At 33.2% G+C, this 26,287-nt stretch overlaps 2 protein-coding genes across 2 annotated transcripts in view; one reads left to right on the forward strand and one right to left on the reverse strand.

The window, feature by feature from the left end:
• LOC127867317 (transient receptor potential cation channel subfamily M member-like 2) overlaps positions 1-26,287 on the reverse strand; it is a 418,942-nt gene that overhangs the window by 242,185 nt on the left and 150,470 nt on the right. The gene's annotated exons all lie outside the window — the stretch shown is intronic.
• On the forward strand, positions 1,135-9,996 carry LOC127867318 (uncharacterized). The gene is made up of 12 exons (XM_052408403.1): positions 1,135-1,399; positions 1,748-1,987; positions 2,114-2,395; positions 2,685-2,816; positions 3,058-3,073; positions 3,236-3,285; positions 4,796-4,927; positions 5,577-5,720; positions 5,862-5,883; positions 6,093-6,172; positions 6,569-6,593; positions 6,989-9,996. The coding sequence occupies exons 1-12, from the start codon at positions 1,273-1,275 to the stop codon at positions 7,002-7,004; spliced, it is 1,266 nt and encodes a 421-aa protein (XP_052264363.1). The 5' UTR covers positions 1,135-1,272; the 3' UTR covers positions 7,005-9,996.

Consider the following 26,287-nt stretch of genomic DNA (forward strand, 5'->3'; position numbering starts at 1 on the left):
TATTATCATTATTGTTGTTGCAATAAAACACATCATACAATGTAACTGCATTAATAATAAGGAAAAAGATCAATTAGACGTCTGTATTTATATCAAAAGGCATTCATTGTAGCACAGTTGCTGGATATAATTTAAATATAAGCTGTACATGCACGTACCATAAAGCCTCGAAGACATGTGATGAACCAAGTTTTGATATAAAAAAAATGAAGACTTGTTATAGTCGTGTTGATATTGTGATCTTTCCAGCACAATGCGGTGCGTGCTTTTAATTAAATTAAGTAAACAAGAATGAAGCGTTTCTTTTCATTATCTCCGGAATTGAACGCGGTTTTATTAGCTTTGTATTATGCCCAAATAAGTGCAATATGTAAAAACTACCCCATTCATCATTCAAATATCTGTTTTTATCATGCACCATATGTAACCGTTTTAATACGTGTACAACTGTAAGACTATAACACTGTGGGTTTGTGGTTGCTTCTTTGCAAGTGTTAAATAAATCCAACGGATGATATAAGGCATTTCTCTCCTGATCATGTTCCTCAAGTTCATGATTTATTCAAAGTTGCTTAACGTCAAGAAAATTTATCCATTACGTATCTGGCGAATTGCATGTGATCGATGCATGTTTACATACAAGTCAATTCATAAATAAATACAAACGCATACATAAGTATGTTTGTATATCTTTCTTGCAGGTCAGACTACACTGATAGCGACAAATACTGACATCATTCAAATTGAATTAGTGTGTAACGTCCACAATATCGAAAACTCAACAGTAGTTCATTTTCAAGAAAACAATCATCAGATAAAAATTGAAATAAAGAACGAAAAAGAATGTCGTGGCGTGGAAAATTCTTCGAAAGTAAAGTGCGGATGTACTCTCGCTCGTACCATTGCTTGCAATTTTTCACTGAACTCAAATGATAATGGAAGTCAACGATGGATGTGCTCAGCTGCACACAATGGTCGTTCATATAAGAGTGGATATTTAGAAGTCTGCTTTACTGGTGAGCTCCAGTGTTATTTCCGTTGTATTATTTTTTTATTACACGTGAATGGCGAATCTTAAATATTCTAAAATGCTAATTCCTTTTACATTTGGTTGTTTTTGTTACAGACTACATCTCGACGTTATATCAACAAAGCAACCTATCGAACGTTCAGCGACCAATTGTCAAGTGTTCAGATGATTTGTTAAATCCCGACATCATACATTTGATTTTAGAAGACAGACTTTTGATAATTGATATAAAAAGGATTACAATGACGAAACTGAATGTGCATAATATAAGTTTTCTTGAACAACTAGTCACCATTGAAGCGAAAAAGCCTATTGATGTATGTACATTATCAATAGAAAATGAAACGGAATGGAGCATCACTGTAATATGTAATTGTTTTTATTGCTTTGGCGTTATACTATATATATATTCGATAAGAAACTTCCAATACGATTTCACATTGTAGATTCTTATTAACCTTTGGGTGAATTTGCCTTTGACGGAAATCTTTTGTTAGTAAGGAACGTTTATGTTATGAATCTAATAGCTTTTGAATTTTGAGTTGACTATATGCACTAATGTTCCAATAACCTCTAACATTACATGGACGGTTCGCATGCAGCATTTGGAAACTTTTTTGTTGTTGTTGATCCGTTCTATGTATCTACTCACTTGGCGTGACTTTGATTAATGTAGGACTATATTGTTGCTTAACTTTTCTGCATTTTTTTAAACAGATGTTACCTCGGAGTGCACTGAAGACTCGTTGCCCAAACGGAAATCGTCAACACCGAACAGCTCGTGTAAAACTTTCAACGGTAATCCAACAATTAGACAAATTGTTGAAGGGTACACATCAACTGTGTGCCCTTCAGTTAACCTTCTTTACCATGTCAACACAACGCTGTGTGAAGCTGTCAATAGAAATGTGATTGGGGCAGGAAAGTTTCCAGGAAATGCTACTGTAAAAGTCCTATGTAAGTAAAACTATAGTGGGTATATTGACAAAAACGAAATCGGTTTTACCGATACAGAGGCTACGAAATAATAATGCTTTTGATTGCCATTTTGTAATAAACAGTATTGCAATTATACTATTACAGATCCGGCATCTATTCGCGAATTCTATTTAGAGGGGTTTATGGATCAACAGAGTGTATCAGTGACTGACAAACGAAATGTAACGTTTGTCTGTAAAGCGTTTGGCGATCCGTCTCCTCACATAAAGCTTACGTCGGAATCCGTAAACGTTTCAACCAACAATTCATACCTGAGACTCAATAAATATCTGACCTCTCGCCAAGATTCTGGAACATTCACATGCATAGCTACAAACGGTCTTGGTGCGGAAAATAGGTCAATTTATGTTCAGGCGAATGGCCAAGGTACTTGTATTTGATTTGCAAAATTAACTATTAAATCGTATTGTTACTAAATTTGTGTATGTTATCTTTCGATCAAGGTTTGATAAAACGCTTACAACAAATGATGTAGATTGTTTTAAAAGCAAATTTGGTATATACACGACATATTCTGAGAGTGTGGTACTCCATTATTGTTCCATTAGTTATACACTTTGTTATAACATTGTTTTGTCAATGTAGTACTATTATAAACATCCGCTGAGCTAATAAACATATATAGTACAACAAATGTTTATGTTCTGTAATTTAGACGATGCAAGGTCCTATTCCTTCACACTTGCTTTATGCCTTGGATGTGGAGTGAGTGGAGTACTGGTACTGGTTGCCGTTTTGTGGGTGTACAAACGACGCGACATAGTCTTGCAAATATTTCATTCAAACGGTACAGCACTTATAAAGGAAGTAGCTGCTTAAGCAGAATAATAATTTAACCAAACGATTGCGATTAATTCAAATAACATATACATAATTGCATAAATAAATACAATAAATACATCACATATATTATGTAGATAATTTATATATATTTTTTTTGTTTATTCATTTATTTATTTATGTATTTAATCAGAAACTTATTTATAACGTATTGTTTTCTCATCGTTTGTGTTTTTGTCTATTTTCAGACCGTGCCATTGAAATGTGAGTTTATTTGTTTTTATTTCAAATCTGTGAGTTGTGCCATCATAATGTGTTTCTTTCCAATAAGTGAACATACTTTTAAATTGTTTAAACATTGCGGATGAATTTTCAATACGCAAAATTAATTCGTATATTACTTCACGTGTCATGTATTTCGTGCAGAAATGCAGAGGACGCTAGGGACCAGACAAGCCGTTCTCGTGATAATAACGGTAAACCACGTGTTTTGTATTGTTCTAATAAAAAATACACACGATATCCAGAATACTGAGTATCACTTTGAATAAACTAATAGGACATACATGTTTTACATGTGCACGTTATCAAGTATACGTGCGCTAAAATATCAATATTTTTGTATGTATAACATGTATAATGTTCGTCGATGAAATATATTTATGTTCACTTTAACCTTCAATGAAGGCTCTCTTTCTTTCTGAAATCAATCAATTCGCGTGTAATGTTCCATTTTGTGTCGATAGTTGAATGATTTTTAATCAAACAATACATGGATGCATTTGTATTGTACTAATTATATTACACGCTAATGTGGAAATGTTAAGTACACCTAAAGAGCTATTGCGGGTTTCGTTCTCGCTTGTGCGCCGTCCTATATTCAATTACATATTTAGTTATCCCCTGATGGAAGAAGTTATTATTGTATGCATGTTTTTGTTGAAAACTGGTCGAAAAACGATTTCGTGTTATGCATAAGTTGAAACGCTTATGTGTCTTCGGTTGTATATTAAATGTGATTCTATTATTTTCTCGACAAAATCATATATATTTCAAATGATACACCCTATTGTATTGGTTCTTGACAGTTTCCGTTAGTGTTTTTTTTTCTTTAATTATAATTAGACTTCGCAATGTTATATATTTCATTGTGTTCATATGTTTCATTGGCTGAATTACGTTCGCTTAAATAATTGAATTTTTTTCAGGCGCTAAATTACATTACTTTTGTATTTGAGGTAAAACGTTGGTCACGCCTTTCGTCGATTATACAGAATACGGTATCACAACTTTATATTTTTTTAATCGCGTAATATCGCGAAAATTTCAAGAGATACCGTTGGGGAAGGCGGAACTTATTTATTTTATTTAATTCCTTCCTAGTGTTATAAATTAAGGTTATTTCAAACAATATAGCTTTGTAAGAAGAAAAATATGGCATTTTTCAACAACACGAAAATCTGTGAACAAGTGCTGTGGGAGGAGAGGACTGCGCACTGCGATTTTGGGGTGAAAGGTTAATATATTACAAATTTAGTATAAAGCGCTTATTGAAATAGGAGAAAAATGTTTGTTCCCAATATTCGTACTAAATTCTCGACGCTGAAGTACATATGTCTGGGTTTTACTTTATTTATCCGAAAAAGAATGTACCTACACTATTTGTTGTAACACCTTTAGTAAACCCGAATGACAAAAGACAATCAGTGTTGTTTTTCAGTAGTTGTGGTTCCTTTTCAAAAATAATTCATAAAATAAAACAGTTCATAAAAAACTTATTCTTGAACTTCCTTGATAATATTTGCCTTTCTGTCACATTTTAAATTCCATTATGTTAAGTTACTTGTGTAAAATGAGTAACGCAATAAGTATTTTGTCAAGAAGAGATAATTATTACGAAAAATATTGTTCAACTTTTGTTGCGAAATAAACAGATAAATGTCCCCATTTTGCAGCGTCGCATCAATGACTATCTTGTTGCTTTAGGAAATATGCCAGAGGGAGATGGATCACAAATCGCAACTCACCATGGCTGCATACGTAAACTACCTTCTGGCAAAACTCGTGGCTTTTACAATCAATCGTATGAAGAGTATTCCCCAAGAAATGGAAATGCAGGTTGTAAAGTTCCGTATTGGATATGTATAAATACGAGTGTTACAGTTCAATTCACATGATCGTTTAGCTAAGAAAGATCGCATAAGTTTGATTAAAATTGAATAAACCGTATTATATGAAATCAACTTAGAAACTCTCAAACGCAATAGAATGTGCTCATATTTTCGAACAAACTGTTGATAGTACAGTTCAGTACGGACAGGCTAATGACTCCATGAACGGAACATAAAACAATTTAACCAGAATGTTTATTGAATGGAATTTTAATCATACAACCCTTTCCTATATGATTTTTTTCTTATTTTACAAAATCGTATAGAATCGCACTAAACTTTATTTATTTAGACATTTAGAGAATAATGCCAAATCACTAGCATCGAGTCTTTATTGAAGAAGTGGACTATGAAAATGTAGGCAGTAATAAATAAATCCTCAATCTGTGTAAAGTACATGTATATCAAAAAGCAAACGGTTGCTAGTCCCATTAACGAACTTGAAACTCTGAAAAACATGCAACACTCGTGTCTATAAAATAATCATTATTACAATTTAATTAAGTTAAATATTGATAAAATAACAAACACTATATATGCAAGGTTGAATAACATATGTTAAGTCAATATTGGTACACGTATAGCTTTAATAACAGATAACGATCTTGAGGAGAACAGGGACAATGAACCCTTCATTTATGCGGCTGATGCTGTTCAGAAACGGCGAGGTGTCTGGAACGAGACATACGCCGACTGGTTCAATCCTTCGACACCTCGCCCTGACAATACGAAAAGCACAGGTATTTATTCATAAAATGTACTCGTGTAAGACTACTTTTTTCTTTTTTTGGTTTTCCAAATTTTATATGCTACTTTATGTCAATAACAAAATATTGAATTCAAAATTGAATAATTCCATTAAAACAGAATTTTTGTTTCAGATCAAATCAGCTGCGAACACGTGTACGTATGCTATGATTCATGATCTTTCATTGAACCTTTTAACATTTTAACATTCCATGTTTCGTGACGAGTGTATCCCCTTGCTGCGTATCTACAGCTTTAATTACCAATTACAAAATCTCGAATATTGAATATGAATTATTTTAATAGCATTGTCCGACGTACTTAACGTACAAATACATAATAATAAAATAGCATACATATTTAAGTGAGGAGTCGCCAGAGCGAAGGATTCATACGGATGGCTACTCACACACTGATGTCAACAAACACAGATCCAAACAGACAAGTATAATATTTTCATAATAACAGAAATGAGGAAACACGAGAAATATTACCAGGAAATAAATTATTGTTCCTTTCAGTAATGTTTATATGATCTAGAGCAATACATACAATTCAACACAAATTATACAACAAACTGAATATGAGTCCTATTTCAGTATACACCAATGAAGTGTTACACTAAATTCATTTTTCGATTTGTCACGTTCATCTTTGAATGTGTGTATTTTTAACAACGTACGTACAGGTATTGCATTATGATAAATAAACATCGTCTTTTGCGCAACTTGCCTTCTATGTGCAGGCTAAAACTATTAATAGTGACTATACGTGTATAATCTCTAAATCGAGTAGAGTATACATAAACATCATTTAATACATTCGCTTTGTATCACTTTAGCTGACGAAACACTTATTGCTACAAGGTACGTTTAAAAATTCACTTCTGTCATGCGTTATATTAATGTTATCAGTAGTGTGCACATTTAATTTTACACAACAGTAACAGTATAAAGCACGTCGTGCGATCGAGCATAATACGAGTATTTTAACGCAAGATAATTCAGTGTTTAACTTTGTACACATTTTTATACAATTTTCTTATTTACCATATGAAAAGGAAGTGTCATACAAAAACATGTGTTTTAAATGTACACAGATCTACAAATTTACCAACTACCCGCGGATTCTTCACACTAAATGATTCGCCTTGTACCGAAAAGAAAAAGGGTAACGATGTGAAGAAAGGAAACGTCGAATGCATTTACAGTATTGCATGATGGTGTGTGATTCATAAAAGTGTATTTTTTTAAATTAACAGGTCGAGGGATGACTGAACACCTGCACACTCAATGCTAACAGACGATTCCTTAATAATCGTAACTGATTAATTAGGATTGCTAAATCAATGTAGGCGATGCTCTGCACCTTACGAGAATGCATACCTGTATTACCGTGTGTCGTTGTGACTTACGGATTTGTTTGTTTATGTGGTCATAGATGTTTGGTTAATTCGTTTTTCTTTCTTTGTGCATGCATTGAAATATGCCACTGGCATTGTATTGGTGCAAAAATATGTTTGTTTTTTGCGACAATTTTTACTACAATCGAATTATACTGTTTGTTGACATATATCAATAGAATTCTCTATGCAACTTACAGTTGTATACGCGTATGTTCTTACGATCAAATGTATTTTTGAAAATATTGTGTTAATTTTTACATGGATGTTTAAGATTATAAACAAATATTCCGGCCCACCGTTTCATTTATTCGGAAGAAAAAGTTAAATGTAAAGTAGAAGAGACAGCTTTGGTACATCTTATAAATGTCAACATTTGATTGTATATAGTATGTGTTCATTATATGCACCTAATCATTAATTGATTTTGGCCATTGTACAATATTTACAACATAATTCAATTATTGAATAATTGCAAGAGATGTCTAATGATCTTAACAGTAGAACTGATATAAACGATACATGTCTTTATAATTATATAAAGGATTACAACCGCTTCACGCGCAAAACTATTGCACGCGTTTGGTCAGTTGGTTCAACTGATTTGTCATGAAAGCAACTGAAAAGCAACTTAAACGTAATGAAATATATTACCGTCCGATCACTGAAAAATATTGACAACAGTCCTTAATTATATAATTGAAAACAAAAGTTAAACAAATTCAAAGCAAAAATCAGAAAAGTAATACGCATTTTGTTATGGCGGCTAAGGATGACTCAGACGTTGGATTCCTCATAAAGCTATACCGACAAATCGGGTTGTCATCCTACAGGTTTTATAATGCTGTGTTATGTATTCAACCTTCGGCAATAATTACATTCATTTTATTCAATAAACCATATTTTAGCGTAACAATCATGATTGTTTGGATAATCTATCCTCACAATTTTATCTGAGTAATATATACATGTTTTATAATCAATAAAACAGATATTGTTATTGTCAAAAATGTTTGTTAAATGTGTTCAATAGTATGTGTTGGTACTGAAAACGTTCAAACAAACATGTTTTGATACCTCTTTGTATGAAAAAAAATGTCATTATAATTTCACAAACCGAATATTTTGAATGCGCGCTTTTAATGTTTATCGTTTGTAAAATCAATTTAGTTATTTTAATTATTTTACAGAATGTTACGCATGAGGTTAAATATATACATTTGAATATTAATGAGACATATTCTTATTAGTTCTTGAACTTAACGTTTGATTTGCTTATGCGTGCCATCGGTTTACATATTATAAGTCTATGCACGCATTAAATAAGATGTATTTGTGAAGTGCTTTAATTTATAAGTTATCATAGCTAGATGTTTAACATCTTGCATCAATCAGTTCAAATTGAAATCATGTGTATCGACATGCATGCGAAGTTTACACAACACTTAGCGTCTGTCTGTTAAAGATGAATGTACATTCAATGTGTTCATTGAAAAGATGCGTGACACAAAACAATTAACAATATCACTGGATAATTCATACCAAGTATGAGTAATGGAATATAAAACTCAAAACAAATGCTTAAACAATGTGGTAATAAAAATCAATGTCGGGCTACTGAAACAGAAACACTATTAATTTAATAATCATTGTTTATACGAAACGAACCACTGCAAACAATGGGTGCTAAATTTTCCTTTAGATACATTTAAGATTAACTTGTATTTGTCTGTACAAGAATTCAACTAATGTTTATGACAGGATAGGTTTTTCACAATACATTATGGAAATCTTTGCAACGAACAATCGATATTCTGAAAATATATCGTTGCTGAATTACCTCTAGTTATTCGTGTTTTATATATGATTCATTGTTTACATAGTTCGTCAAAATTAGGTAAGTCAAATTAAACCACGCAATAAAGTAAGCTACGAACACCTTTCAATAATTTATTAAAATAAACGGGACTCAATCCAGCTGTCTTGATTCAGTTCAATGCCAATTCAACACATCATAATGCATTTTAGTGTACAGTCAAGGTGTACCTTTCCAAATAATAAGCTGACGTATGAAATTCGCTACATATTGTCGTGTTTATAATGTTATATAACAAGTTATAGCTGTCAAAGAATATCATTAAATTGCATACAAGAAAACAATTCACGCGTTATCTGTATGCCTTTATCTTGATCGTAGTAAATTAGTAGTATAATTCCAATCATCGATTCGAAACCCATATACAGACGATACAATACATACACGAAACAGATACATCGTAAGCCAGTAATATGGTTATAGTGCTATGGACACATTGACTTTTTATGCGTGAGCATTATCAAAATATGTTAAAATAGTTCTGTATTTTATGCCACATTTACAATTTTAATTAAATATATTAAAGAAATGAAGCTTTAAGCATTTAAATAAATTGCATATCAGTCAACAGACGTTTTTGGAAACATGTTGTTCCTGTTTGCTTATAATAACGTTGTTATAATTTTAGCAGAACTTCACGAGCTGTTGGACGAAAAAAACACCTCTAAAATGGGGTTTCCTGTACTGTAGTACAATGAAAATGTATTGATAAAAAAGTATGTTCGCCGGTTTTACTCTATTATGGAGAATCCTAGCATGCACCATGTACATATCTTTCATTGTCTATTATTTGAAATTAGGTTGATCATGCGACCATTTATGTTATAAGTGTATCTACGTACGTGCCTAAGTATAATACACGACTCACACATTAAAAAATAGATTTTAGAGATTAGTAATGAATAGTTATCATTATGAGTACAATGGTAATTGTCAATTACGTTTAGCTCTGTACATTTATAATATGGTAAGTGTACATGTCCGAAAATTTCAACTGTCTGTATATATGATTAAATGTATTTTATTCATTGCGTTCTGTTTCTTCTGTATAAAACATACGACCTTATATCGGTATTTGAGGTAAACATGAATCATTTTGCATTCCATTGTATGAGGCCGGTATACATGTACTTCGAGTGGTTCTTTGAAAGTCTCTTGAACAAATTACAATCAACACTACATGGAAACATGTAAATGTACACAATTCAATTATTGTGACATATTGTCTTAAGTGAAAGCACAATTATTAATAGAACACAACACACTGAACGATTGCATGTCATGCTTGCATGCATGTTCCCATTAACACGTGTTATAACGAAGGTTAAAGTATTATTAAGATTTAACATTGAAGCGGTAAGAACTATTATTGTAATCACGCACTTATTACCACATGTGCTCTCCAATTTAATAGAGATCTTCACTATCAGCAATTTTAAGAGTCAATAAATAATGGTTATGTTATTATTTACCAGAGGGCACGCTGATATACTAATTGTTATAACAATGGATTGATGGTGCAATATTTTTGCGAATCATACTGCTTAAACATCTGTAGCTTTGTTAACGGCCAAATTATATTTTTTACAATACACTTGGATTTTTCAACACATTCTATATCTAATTTATGTCGTCTTTGATATCCTGCTGAAGTTATTATTTTATTACAACTTGTATTGCTAATTGCTGGCGTGATAACAATATTTGTGACAGTATCTTCATAGCCTATTACTCATATTGTAATAGATACCTCAACCATTAGATATTCTTGCAATCAGACGCGTGTATTAATAAATTAAAACGCCGAGTGTGAGAGCAGATTGCGAAACTGACAACTTATTGCTAAAAAATAAGAACATGTTTTGTGTCACATCTGGACAACAATCTAAGCTATTATGCGATGAATATATCATAATAATAAAATATCAATTATGTATAAATACACGATAAATATGTATCCGCAAGTACATATATGCTATATAATTACTCTTTGTAATATTTATTGCATATGCTTTCCACTCTTTGACGATTGCATTTTTTGTATTTAATTTAAATACAAGATAAGTGTTGATGCAAAGCATCAAAGGGCGTCGGGAATTTCAGTGTAAAAAGCACTCAATGAAGTTACATTGGACGATTTTTTTCTACTGTTAATATTAATATATTGGCCGATTATTTTAAACAAAATAGAAAAAGATACTGGTATAGCCATTGTCTATAATTTTGTGTAATAACCCCCAAATAACCATTATCTATGATGTTGTGTTATAACCCCCTAAAAAACCATTATCTATGATTTTGTGTTGTAACCCCCAAATATTTCATAGTTCATTTTATTAACATTGGTTTCCATTTTTTACTGGCATCCGTGTGCAGTTTTCATTAATGGAATAGAACTGTGTAGGTTTTAAACAATCTGCTTCATCTTGTAAGAGTTATTTCATATTTTTCTCAACTTCAAGGGGAGATGATTCTGAACTTATTCTTACGTTGCTTATTTACGATAGGGGTTGAGTACTCATTGATATGAAAAACGTGTATAAGTTTGAAAAAAAATGTATGAAAACTGTTAATTGCATAGAGAAGCTGCATTTCACAATACTTTGAAATTCAGTAAAAGATCATAATAGATTTATTGCTCCGATATTCATCATTTTCAATAGGGTTCGAGTAATACTGATGTAAATACACTTAACAAGTTTGGAAAGATTCAGACGAAAGTTGTAAAATCTTTTAAACAAGTGGACATTGTTTATTTTGTTAAATTTAATAGAAAAAATCTGGACTTATTGTCCCGATGTTTCTCATTTTAAATGAGGTAAAATGCTCATTGATATGAAGACACTGTAAGTTTGGAAAGAATCTGATGAAAAATGTGGACATAATCACCTAACAAAGCAGTTTTTCACTTTTGTTTTTAAATTCAAAGAGACATTATTCTGGACTTATGGTCCGATATTGCTCACATTGAGTTTGGGTTGGGTCCTCATTGATAAAAAAAAACATGTGCAAGTTTGGTAACAATCGGATGAACATTTCGGACTTCGAACAACGATTTCAAAATTTCTCAACTTCACGTAATGGTCGGATAATGTTAAAGGGCCCATACCACCTGGATAGTAATACGTGTCGCGCTTCGCGCTCTATATGTGGTTCTTAAAAAAAACAACGACGAGTGCTTGACTCTAGGAAAACGGGTTGCTGGGACACAGTTCCTCCTTGATAAGCGGCTGCATCCTTTATCGCAACTCATTGTTACAATCAATAATACGTGTCGCGCTTCGCGCTCTACATGTGGTAGGGATAGTACTTAGAGCCTATGATGGACAACCATAAAAATACATGGATAATAGATGTGTTGTTTGCATTTATTTGTTGTCACCACGCAGCATCCATTCATTTTAATAAAAATGTCCAATTGTAGTAAAATGGATTTTAAAATGTCTACATAAAATAAAGCTTTATTATATTTATAAACCTGAATGAAAAAAATTGTCAGCCGCCGAACTGTTCCGTTCGTACCGGAACCCGGGTTTGAATCGGGGGCCTTTAGATGATTGTTGCGTAAATATCTTTAGTCTAACGCTCTCCCAACTGAGTTTTTCCGGCTGACATCATTTATGTAGTGCTTTTTGGTGAAGTTGTGTAGAGCGATCGTTATTATATGTCTATTGATAAACTAATACACTGTACGTTTTCGTACCACTACGCCTTCCAATAAACTTGCTTGCGCGATAAGTCGTCAAATATTGTACTTCATTGATTCTCCACTAAATAAGCAATTTAGAAAAACCACTAAATATATATATTTTGATTATGTTTGTTTTTATACAAAACCAGAAAGTTTCGCGTATTTGCCCAGTCCCTGTGATCTTTCCCTGTGATTAGTTGTGGATCAGTTATTAATAAAAACAATTAGCTTTGCATTATTTGCAATAAATGTTGTAATAAATGTAATAGGCACAAATGCAGTACATATTTACACTTATTTTCACAAAAAAATCACCACTATGCACGATATTCTTAAAACAAAAAATATATACATTGATCCGTAAAATAACTTCTCCTCCCATAAGCGAAAAGTGGCATTACATACTAGTCGCCGCTCTCCAGAGCGTCGCCAATGATGTAAAAATGAATAATCGTTCATGCTTCGTAATGCTGTGTTTTTAGTTCCTGCATTGATGTCGCATTATTTGTGCGCAAGTGACGATCGCTTTTAAACAGTATTCTTGCTCACTGCAACATTTAAATGGTTAATCATAATACATAATTATGGTCATTTTTGTCATTTTAATTATGTTTCACTAAATATATTTGTCTTTTTTAATGATGAATGGATTTTGTAGGCATTGTTATTAATTTTTACGGTGCACATGAAAATGGACTTTCAAGCGAAAATGACTATTTAGGGGAAACAACTCCGATACGCTTTCACTAGATTTTCGGAATGCAGATGACTTTTGAAAACACACAACAGAACACAACAGAACAAAAATGTATTTGAAAACACATCATTTGGTTGATGCTTCTGATTTTGACTTAAGTAAACTCAGCACAGAAATGAAATGGTTCAAAATAGTTATTAAATAAAGATTATCAGTTATCTACATATTACAAAACATGCGTGATAAATGATAAACCAACAATTAGTATATAAACTTTGTTGGTGTGGATTTTAAGTAGCCGTGAAATAAAATATCACCATGATTACAAGCAGTAGATATATGTCACAAATGAAGGGACTTTTGGCCGTTCGATCATGAAGTTAGATCTCGATACTTGCGTGCGACCGGTTTGTTTGTATCAGCACATTGATGCGCGCGTATGGAAAATGTGTATGCGTGAGCTTGCGTGGTTGCGTGCTTGCGTGCGTGCGTGCGTGCGTGAGTGTGTGCGTTAGCGTGCATGCGTGTATTTGTGTTTGTGTCGTACGAGTCTGCTATGTATAAGTATCACATACTGTAGGGTAAATTGCGAGTTAAAAAGAATTTTTAATCATATAAGCAATGTGTGGTTATTTAATTCTTACTTTATTCTTCAAGTTGGAATGATCCTATTTTTTTAAAGATGTACAGGAGTACACGAAGGGAATCCCAATCGTCATGTATGAACCTAAACAATGAAACTCCACATGCTCCTATTAGCAATAAACACGGTCCGAATATGTGAGGTGAGAATTTACGAATCCCTGCGCCACTAAGTTGACCGAACAAAGACATGAGTTGAATTTCAAACTGTAGTAATGTTAAAATCGGATTTTTGTCTATATAAATGGGCACTAAAAAATTAAAATCAAACGTAATTGAAAAGATTCTTAACTACAATTTTGGCGTAGCTGTCGTACCCAGATTATTTACCTTTCTCGACATTTATAATCGTCTAATGATATCAGGAAAACATTTCCCGCCAGAAGGCCCGAATAAATAAAAAATATTCGTATTAAAGGACATGATGCATTATATGTAAAATATATATGCAGTTCAATAAATTATTGAAATAATTTTTCGATACAGGCTTTTCAAAATCGCGGACTAAATATTACAGTACCATAAGCGATAAAGCTACCTCTACATATTTTCCGCGCAAAAGTGTCTCCCCTCTTCCTTCTCCCCCTTTCTCCTTCTCTCTCTCTCTCTCTCTCTCTCTCTCTCTCTCTCTCTCTCTCTCACTCCCCCCCATTTCTCTCCCTCTCCCTCTCACTGTCACTTTATCTCTCGCTCTGTCTTTCTCTTTCTTCATCTCTCTCTCTTCATCTCTCTTTCTTCATCTCTCTCTTCATCTCTTCCTCTGTCTCTCTTTCTCTATCTCTCTCTATCATGGCGCATAACTTAAATTGTGTGCACATGGCCCAGTTAAGGTGGCGATATAACGAATTTTGCCAAGCGTTTGCTTGTATAACGCCGTTGGACAGGTTTCAGCATTAAAAACTGTCAATTATTATGTATTAGGTACAACCAATAAGAATTTTAAGTATTATGCCTGCTTGGAAGTGCAATCATTAACAACATAAACAAAAGATACAATTTTGTCGACCTTCTTGCATATTAAATTCATTTGCATTCATGAATATAAAACTTAATCTTCATTTATTTTCAAATATACAAACTTCGTAAATGTACATGTGATTGTGACCAACGTATTGATATAATGTCAAAAGTAACACAGCAATACACAAAACAAAAGTAAGCATGGAGGTGTGGAAATATTTATTACAGTCACATGAAATAGAGTGTGGTTTGTAATACAATGTCTTATGTCGAGAACATGGTATTTCTCTCAACATTTCTTAGCGCGTATGGATAGTATTGCTTAAATCATTTAAAACACTCAATGTAAAACATTTTCTTAACACTCTATCCTTATTTAGTATGGAAGAAACATATTCGTACACAGTCAACCATAATATCATTCATATAACCGTTGGACAGTTGACCAGTTAACCTATGAAGATTCCTGTAAATGTTGAGCCGTTTCGTAAGATTGGTTCAATGTGCGAAAGTAAGCGATGAGTACACGAATGTAAGCGAACGTTATCATTCATCATCAACTGTAATTGAGAAGCATATGTCACGTGCGTGTAGTTAGAGTCAAGTACTATGGTTGCTATTTGATAATCGTTCTTATATGCATAACATTCCTGGCGAAAACTCACTCCTGATACTAGATTCCATTCAAACCAGTATGCTCCAGTCTTCGAAGCCGTGTTTGTTGCTGTTTGGAGATTAAACTGGGGATTTGCACGCGAAATGAATGTACCAAATGCGATGTTACACGACGATAGGTATGGTACAATTTGGCAATGTGTCATGGATGGTGTTCCCACACTAAATTGTATATCGGAACCTGAAACACATTAACATATACTTAATGATTGTCAGCTTTCGGACGCCTTCTAATAGGGATCGTTTCACGTACGTCGCAGGTATTAAGTGACGATTATCTTAATTATTGTTTGATATCTTTGTAAATTAAATTATTATTATTATTTGGATTGTGTTGTTATTGTGCACATGTAGATAAACTACTTGTGTTTATATTGTTGCTTGATGTCTTATTGACGTTTTTAAAAAGACAAACACATGCTGACACGTGTAATGGGTTTTGTATATTTAATTATTGATTTAATGTATTGCGGATTGTAACGAAAAGGGGTTTACTTATGCTCATAAATCTTTTTTTCGGAGAAGCTATCTCAGCCTGGCTTGGACCTCATTCAATTGTCAATTACAACTGTCCCGCCAGTTGACCAGAATAAATAAATCATAATATTGCATTCCCTGATATAAGACAATTTCCCCAAAAGCAGTGGTTAAATCCCTGCGTCTATTTAGTTTATGGGTACATGTTGTGTAGGATATATAGTAGTCAGTGCTGGTAAATCCCACTACATTTTGCAAATGATTTTTCGATACATAGATACAAATATTTGACCAAGGTACGTATCGCCAGAAAAAAAGTGTCGATATCGGCGTTGTGATAATAACTTGGTCGCTATTAATATCATTAAATCAATATCATTGTTATCCTTATAACAACCCTTTGATTATAATTATAATCATAATTATAAGAGTTATAATAATTTAATATCCCTAAGGATAATATAACTGAGCTTATAACAACCGTCTGTGATATTCAATGAAAACTTTTTTTGTTAAGTATCACGCTGGTAATGCGGATACTTCGATAATAGATGGCACTTCGATAACAGAGAACGACAAAAGCCACGCGCGAGAGATTAGTTCCTCAGTTTTTTCAAAAGTTATGTCCTCAAGATTAGTTTTTGGGACAAGGCACATGATCGAGTTGATACATGGTGTATCCCTTTATATTGGGAAGAAAAAAATCACGGTAAAATAGTAGATTTGTGCCCCAAAAAAGAAAGTTCGGTCGAAAAACAGCATAAACGGAGTGATCAGTAAACATTTCAACACACACAAACTAATTAGAAATATTACATGAAAATGTTTGCTATTCCAGAATGTGGAGTAACAATGTGCTTCAAATCGTGAAATTTTGATAGTATTCAATGAAATATAAACGAAGATAAAGCATTTTAATAGGTTGTTTTCATGAAGTGGCGAATACTTTGATTCCCGATATAGGACACTTCGGATAACAGAGACTTTCAACAAATTGGGCACTCTGATAACCGAGTTATATCTTCTACCTGAAATGCATTTAATATGTATATTATGGCTATTCTTACCAAACATTTTGAAGTTCGAATCAATTTGAATTGTCAAGCGCGACACATTTGGAATCTATGCATAACGTAATTACATACACACGTGAAATATAACCAATAGCGTTTTGTGTTTTCAAAAATCTCATTACTATTAATTTATACAATTAACATTATAAGTGCAATTTTAAAAAAAGATTCAAATGCTTATTTATGGAGTAATATATTTCAAATGACAACTGGAAATTATTGTCTACATAATGAACTTGTTGTTGGTGGTAACTTGAGATTTAGAGAGATGAATGTGGATTTACACGATTGTGTTTAATTTTAATTATAGCAGGCCTGTAGATAACGTGAGCAAAGGGTTCCTAAAGCGACAAATACACTTTTTGTTCTTCATAAAATCTCATGTTAAGTAACACTAAACTTGGTGAATAAGATGCCAATACAAAACTGTCGCTACTTGCATAAAACTTCGCATTAATTAATGAAGTAGACTAACAAGTATATACTGGTAAATACTGATGAGAAAAGCAATTGAGAGTTAATAATGCGGTATACATGTGTCTGCATGATTTTCACATCTTGTTTTGAAAATATATAAAAATGAAAAAAGCAGAAACAATACAAACAAGCATGCTTAATTACATCTAAACCTTATCTCAGTAAAATCATATTGAGCTGACTAAGTGAAACATCAAAACAAAACGTTATTAAAGGGGCCTTTTCACGTTCTGGTAAATTGACAACATTTAAAAAGTTGTTTCAGATTCGCAAATTTTCGTTGTAGTTATGATATCTTTTAGGAAACAGTAATACTAAACAGTTACAATGCTCTAAATTATCCATTATATGCATCTTTTGACGATTAAAAACCCTTAACATTATAAAGCGTTGCTACGCGAAACGATTGAATAATTTGGAGAAATCTGTTGTTGTCGTTATATTTTGTGATACTATGACGATTGCTTATTGGCGTCGAAATGGATTGCAGCGACTTGTTTGTAATGCTTTTTAATTTCGCTTATGGGACGAGAAGTTATTTTACTGATCGATGTATATATTTTTGTTTTAAGAATATCTTGCATAGTGGTGATTTTTTGTGTAAATTAGTGTTAATAAGTACTGCATTTGTGACTATTACATTTATTACAACATTTATTGCCAATAATGCAAGGCTAATTGTTTTAATTAATAACTGATCACGGGGGAAAATTCACAGGCACTAGTCAAATACGCGAAACTTTCTGGTTTTGTATAAAAACATAACATAATCAAAATATATTTGTTTTGTGGTTTTTCTAACAATAGCGCAGACTTTTGCTGTTCGAGTTTTGGAAAACGCGTCTTTTTTTTAATTTTACAAGACGACGGCGATTACACGGTTTATTGCTTTATTGATAACCGTTACACTACAGTCACTTATTAAGGCAGTAGGTGCCAAGTGAGATCGGGAATAGTCGGTCGATATCGCCGTATTCGGAAAGCGTTTCGGCTATAAGCGATATCTACGGTAAAGTCCCGATATTATACTAAATACACGAAATAAAAGTGTATGTTTTATGTGCGAGTTAAATTTGCTTATCTCTTTAAGATTTAATAACTATACAATTCAAGTATAAGTTAAATTTATTCGTTTCATAAAATATTTGTGTTCATGACGTCACGGTTGTTGACCTTTTCTTAGCAAAATGAAAGTGCGAAATAAAAGCGAGCGATTTGCAAAATCGAAAAAGAAGCAAACACCGATCGACAACTTTGTGTTCGATAACAATTATTCATTTACCGAGCTCTGCGATGGCGATTTGTGTGAAAATGACTCACGTAAAAGCTATTCGCATGTGCTAAATGGCGTAAAAAGAGTAAGCAGAAGTGGGTGGAGGGATGGAAGAAGATTGATTGACTCGTTGAGCTGGAGGTTTTGCTAAACAAATTACAGTATGGTAAGTTTTGTAATCTGTGTCCCATTCTTTTGACAATATATAATATTGTTGGCGAACTACAAAATGGCCTCAGTGGTTATTTGTACGTTGTTTGTGAAAACCCTGACTGAAGAAAAGTCAACCGTGTTGCTTATGGAAAGCATCACCATCTCAAGATCAGGGGAATGCCATGCTTTGACGTTAATACCAAGCTTGGAACATGTATGCATGTCTCCATTTTTCAACCTGCCATTTCTATAAATGTTTAATCATTGTACAATTGCCATTGATCTTTGGACTTGTTACACTTTTTCAGACCCCTTAAAATTCCAAGTGTCATTCCCAGTGAATATTTGTTTATCGTGTAATATATAAAAACATTCCGGTGTTCATCATATTCAGTTTTCGAATTTAGTTTCGCATTTGTGTTGTTAAATCCAATTTATTGCTCATTCCTGTTATTTAATAATGTTATGATGATACGAATGGATTCTATGAAAATACATTGTGACGTCATTATTAAGTAACTACGGCCTTATTTCGTTTTCATGTTCTTATCATTTTCAATTCTCTGTTCAGCAATGAAAGTCAGTTTGGGCAGGCCGGTGAAGGTAATTTAAATTCCTCACCACTCTAAATATAACGCTTGTTGCAAATAGAAATCTTAAGAAGATGGAGGCTCGTGCTGGGGAGGTCATCAAGAAAATCTCAACTGCGTCGTCTAACAAGGCTGCCATTGATGCTTATGAGAAAGAAATGGAGTAATGGTAAAAACTAACTTTTAATACAATGTTATTGACTATTCTGGTGCCAAATTTTAATATTTTTTTTCTCATCAACTGTCTTCTTATTTCCTATTTCATATCAACATGAAACATACTAATAATACTTGTTTTATTAAAGGCACTGTGTTCATAGTTTGGTACAATTACATTTTTTTAAAGATTTTTGGTTAGAACCCCAGGTCAGGCACATTTAAAAAAATATTTGTGATTGTTTTTATGAATATTCTATAGCTATTCCAAATATTACAATTTTTAAAAATAAATTCATTACTTTTAGTAATAAATCTTATGAAGGAGCATAGGTATATTAAAATTCTGAACTATTGATATAAATGGTGAATTATTTTCACAAGCGATACTTTGAGTTCAACGAATTGTCAATATGTAATGTGCTTGTTGTGCTGAAAATTGATTTGTTCATATCCAACGATCATATAAGGCGTCAGAATGAAACTTAAAGGGGAATAATAAAATTCATGACATAAGCATTTTGTGAATTTAATTTTGTATTTCAGTTCGAGATACAGTAATGCCTAATATTACTCAGATTGCTGCTGTGCATTTGAAGACGGGTTATACGTTCTCGACATATGTGAAGACAACAGTGCCGTATTCTTCCGAAGCTCAAAAAGTGATTGGCATCTCTGTTGATGATCATGGCATAATGTGTGTAAATGGTGGAAGTGTTGATAGTGTATCAATTAAAACTTCTCTACATGAGTGTATGATGTGGCTTGCAAAGTTTCCCAGAGCCATTTTTGTTGCTCATAATGGGCGCAGGTTTGATTTTCCGGTTTTGGTAAGTGCATTGCTGAACACACACTGTTTTGAAACGTTTTGTAATTGTTTAAGCAGTTTTTTTTTACTCTTTGCCGGTTTTCAAAAATCGTATCCTGGACAGTCACACAAACAGGAATATTTAGTGAACGTGTTCTCCAAGCAACCTTCAACGCCCACAGTGCTCCTGATGATGTTGAAGCACTGGGATCTTTGTTTAAAACATGTAAAATTACTGACAATATGGCCCACATCTTTACTGTTACTGCAATCCATAATTAAGTTTGTTTAAGTCACGAAAAGCCTAAAAGGCAAAGAATATTAGATTGTTAGACGTGCTGTTGCATAGAGGAACTCTAAAGCGACCAACAGCTGAAAACATTGCGTGATATGGACTGGCCTTGTGTGATTTGAAAGCCATATTTTCTAGTACCGGAGAGGATGACTTTAGGGATACTTTCATTGCTAAAAACAATGAGGGACTACCAAAAGTCACAAAAGCAAAAAAATATTTTATCTGAAGTGGTCCCTAAAATCGGTCAGTTTTTCAGTGACGAAAAGTGACGGAACGAGATAATATGGCTTTCAAATGACTCGCGGCCAGTCGTAATCACGCAATTACTTTATACTGATACTAAATTATGTACATCTAGTTATCATTAATCTGGCTGTTTTTATTAAAATATAAGTTGTATATTATTGTGCTACATGTTTAAAGAAACATGATAACTTATACATCTTTATGCTACGTAATATTGTGACAACTTTGACATTTTATGGTGAACTGCGCCTGTATTCATATGTTGCCTTTTGACTTTAGGTGACCTTAAGATTGTATTATTAGCTCGGCTATTTTCGGAGAAAACACCGAGGTATTGGCATAGCCTCTTCGTCGTCCGCCGTCCGACGTCCGCCGTCGTGCTAAAACCTTTACATTGGCTCTAAAATTAAAGTGCTTCCACCTACATCTTTGAAACTTCATATGTACATGCACCTTGATGAGTTCTACATGCAACACCCACTTTTGGGTCACTAGGTCAAAGGTCAAGGTCACTGTGACCTCTTATATAAAACTTTAATTTCGCCTCTAACATCACAGTGCTTCCAGCTACAACTTTGCAACGTCATATGTACATGCAACTTGATGAGTTTTACACGCCACCCACATTTTTGGGTCACTAGGTCAAAGGTCAAGGTCACTGTGACCTCAACTATAAAACTTAAACTTTGCCTCGAACATCATAGTGTCTCCACCTACAACTTTGAAACTTCATATGTACATGCACCTTGATGAGTTCTACACACCACACCCACTTTTTTGGACACTAGGTCAAAGGTAAAGGTCACTGTGACATCTAATATAAAACTTTAACTTTGCCTCTAACATCACGGTACTGTCAAATGTCAAGGTCACTGTGACCTCTAAAAAAATCTGACAAGCTTTCGCAGCCGAGCGTGGCACCCGTTATGAGGTTCTCTTATTAATGTATTATTATATCAATATTAATTCAAAGTTAGCTAAATTTCTTCACATGTCATGGTTTATAACTGTAGCTTTTAATAAGCAACTAGAACCCCCCCCCCAAAAAAAAAGAGATGATATACAAATTTATACTTAATTTATTGCGTGAAAATGAATTGGGGTAGGCATACTCAAAGTAATATTTCTTGAGATAGGAACGGTAAAACTTCCTGAAATTCATTCAGTGTGTAGAAAATATGTTGTGTTAAATAACTATGTACACTATATGCATTTCATGACATCAAAGGCACAATTCTCTTTCAATGACACTTTTTTAATTCTGTATCTACTAACAAAACCCAGTCGAGTACGTTTATTAAGTTAATTGTCAAAATATATCTATATCCCATGCCAAAAAATTATATACTTGGGATATAGGGCAAATCCATAGAAAACACCCAACCGAGTCAAGGGGTAGGTGTATTCAACCAAGTATAAAACGTTAACCGGTTGGTAAAAAGTTTTAAAATTTTGTAATTAGTTGTGATATACAATTAACTATATGGAAATAATAACAAAGAGTGTTTCTGCAAAAGTACCCATTAGGCTCCCACCTTAATATCTTAGTTAGAAGGTGATTTTCCAAGCGGTTCCGTAGTGTAGTGGTTACACGCTCGCTTCACATGTGAGAGGTCCAAGGTTCGAGCCCCAGTAGAATCAAATAATTTTATTTGTGTTCTATGTTAACTTTTTGTTTAATGTAGACATTTTAGTTTAAATAAATATGCGGTTTTATTGTAACCATTTTTTGTGTTTTTATTATGCCCATGAAATATTTGTGTGAGAGGGTGGGGTGGGGGTCGTAAACACATTACAACGTTTACAGTGTTTTCAAATCAATGAGTACTGAACCCCTATCGTGAATAAGCAACGTAAGAATAAGTTCAGAATCAGCTCCCCTTGAAGTTGAGAAAAATATGAAATTACGCTTACAAGATGACGCAGATTTTTTTAAACCTACACAGTTCTGTTCCATTAATGAAAACTGCACACGGATGCCAGTAAAAAAGGAAACTAATGTAAATAAAATGAACTATGAAATATTTGGGGGTTACAACACACAATCATAGATAATGGTTATTTGTGGGTTATAACACAACATCATAGATAATGGTTATTTGGGGGTTATAACACACAATCATAGATAATGGTTATACCAGTATCTTGTTCTATTTTTTTTAAAATAATCGGCCAATATATTAATATTTACAGTAGAAAAAAATCGTTCAATGTTACTTCATTGAGTGCCTTTTACACTGAAATTCCCGACGCCATTTGATGCTTTGCATCAATACTTATGTTGTTTTTATATTTGTATATTATCATTATGTTAAAGTGATATTATGGGCATTGTTCACTGTTGAATTGAGCTGAAAAGAATTAACAGGTCAAAGGAGTTAGTTAAAAGGTGGTTACTGACCAATTATCTGCTTCTCATCTTGCTACCAGTTGTTTATAAAAATATATTTAATATTCGATCTTTTACGTGACTGGTGAGTCCTGTAAGCCGAAATGATCCGTAAAACAAAATTGTGTCTTTGTGTCGTATGAACGAATCTGCACTAAAACTAAATCACATCGTACATGCATGATCAGTTGTTAAACGAAAGTACGGTTGATATTCAAATGCATTATATTTCTCTTTCCGGGATATTGTTTTAGTATGTTGATGCTGCATTAACAAATATAAGGGTATATGAAGTGAAAACACCAAAACTAAACAACGGTTGCGATAGACACCTATAAACTGTCCATAATATCACTTTACGTTTATATTTTAGGCGGATGTGTGTTATTTTCCTATTTGTTAAAAAAAAAACTTGAACTTACCTTGCAATACTATGGTTATATCCATCACAAGTTTAATAGATGATTAATTGAAAACATGTGATCGTGAAAATGTTGAACATAAATATATGCACTAGTATAAGTATAACTAATCAACTTTTATATCGACTGAGGAATTCAAAACACTTGAAAAGCTTTTGTACGTTTTATGTATGTTGAGTTTATTAAAGCATTTGAAGAATACAATTTCAAGTACATTTAAATACGTATTTGTAACGTGTAGCTCACAATGTATATCTAGTAAAGCTATACTTATACCGTCACTCAAATTAAGTTCTTAAAAAGGTTTGAATTAACATTGTATTTAAACCCCGCGTTTTCACTTTTTTTCGCATTTTGGTATTGTTTGTGTTGCGAACATAAATATGTCGAGTTAGTTTTATTTATCAATTTATTAAGATACACATATAACATATATTAATTTACATGTACAGGGCACGTTGTTACATAGGTCAATGGTCTGTGGTGAACCATCGCAATTTAGCCCAGGATATGACGGAATAGGATTGTTACACCTCCGATCTCTTGTTCTCAATCCTCAACCGCATGTTGCTGGACAAGAACTCCAGCTTTCCCATGCCAACCACCCACCAACTAGTGAATGTGTGTGATTATATAAATCAGAAAGGCTATTTTTGAATGAGTATATAAATAAGTAAACGTATATTGAAGTAGGACCAGAAAATATTTATATGTATGCCTGATATAAAAATATGTCAATAGTGTTTACACACGAATAACATATATGTATTTACCTGTACAGGGCATGATGTTACATAGGTCAATGTTCTGTGGTGGACCAACTCAATTTAGCACAAGGTATGACGGAAGATGATTGTTACATCTCCGATCTCTTGTTCTCAGTCCTTCACCGCATGTGGCTGTACAAGAACTCCAGCTTTCCCATGCCGACCACCCAACATCTTGTAAAGAAATTTGTTTATATAGATCAGAAAATGCTAATACATGTAATTGGTATAGCATTTAAGCAACACAATTTGAAGTAGGCACGAATATATTTATGTATGTCAATCGAAACACCTATGCTGTGTAATTATTTCGTAATTGTCTTCATACGTGAGTGTTACAATAAGTTATTTAAGAGTATGTTTAATACTCAACAGTTATGAAATTTAATCACTATTAAATTGTGCTTGCATTGACAGTTGCTTCAATTTCTTCACGGCTGTAATGTTTGATTATGTACACTAATTTATTGAAAAATGGAAACATTTCTGAAATTAATGATCGTATGCAGTAAATTGATAGACATCATGCTTATTGATTATCATGGCATCATTCTTCTTCCATATTTGACCAATGCAATGTTCAGGAGAAAATAGTTAGCATTGACGCTAAATGTACAGTTATACAATATACGTAAACAAGAGACAAGACTACTTGTGCATCCAGGCTCATAGCAAATCTGATCATCTCTGGAATCTCCATAGCAATGGTCTCCACCTTTTGCAGGATATGGTTTAGAACATGACCTGTCACGCCTCTGCATGCCGACATCGCACGTGACTGAGCACGATCCCCATGGTGACCAAAGGCTCCAGCTTCCGTGGACTGTTAACACGGAGGGTACATTGTAGGAAATGTGTGGGCCTGTGTATTTATACTATCCTGTATGTTCATTGTATAATTCATGTACATATTGACAATATTAAATATTCATTCATAAACATGCATACATACATTTAGTTAAAGTGCATGCATTCCAACTATTTACAATTGTTACGTAATCATAATGCATATTGCTGTCAGAAATGCACCAGTTGCGTTGTTGTACTGTATATATAACTTAGCTCCACCAACAGGATCCATCAACGCGCAATTACCTCATTGAATCGCTTTTTTCCCAGAACAAAAATCACTGGAGTAATAACTTTCGCAAAAACATTGAGCATTAATGTTGACATTTTTTCGGGACATAGGCCGCCTATAATTAAATTGTTCATCAACACATGGAGCGCCTCTAAACTGAAATTACCTTTAAAAGTTCTGAGTGTTTGGCACAACATTATTTTATTCCAAAATTATATTAAGAAATCATTATAAAACTTTATTTAACAAACGGATTCAAGTATTGGATTTTCATGTCCCGTACGTATCAAAATATAACTGCATTGATATGCCATGCCATTCCACATACTATGCAAACCGTAAAATAGGCAGTAGGATAAATGTCACATATATTTAATGTGAACATTCCATCTTTGAGAATATCTCTCTTA

The sequence above is a fragment of the Dreissena polymorpha genome, chromosome 2 (genome assembly GCF_020536995.1).
Source record: "Dreissena polymorpha isolate Duluth1 chromosome 2, UMN_Dpol_1.0, whole genome shotgun sequence".
NCBI classification, from domain to species: Eukaryota; Metazoa; Mollusca; class Bivalvia; order Myida; family Dreissenidae; genus Dreissena; species Dreissena polymorpha.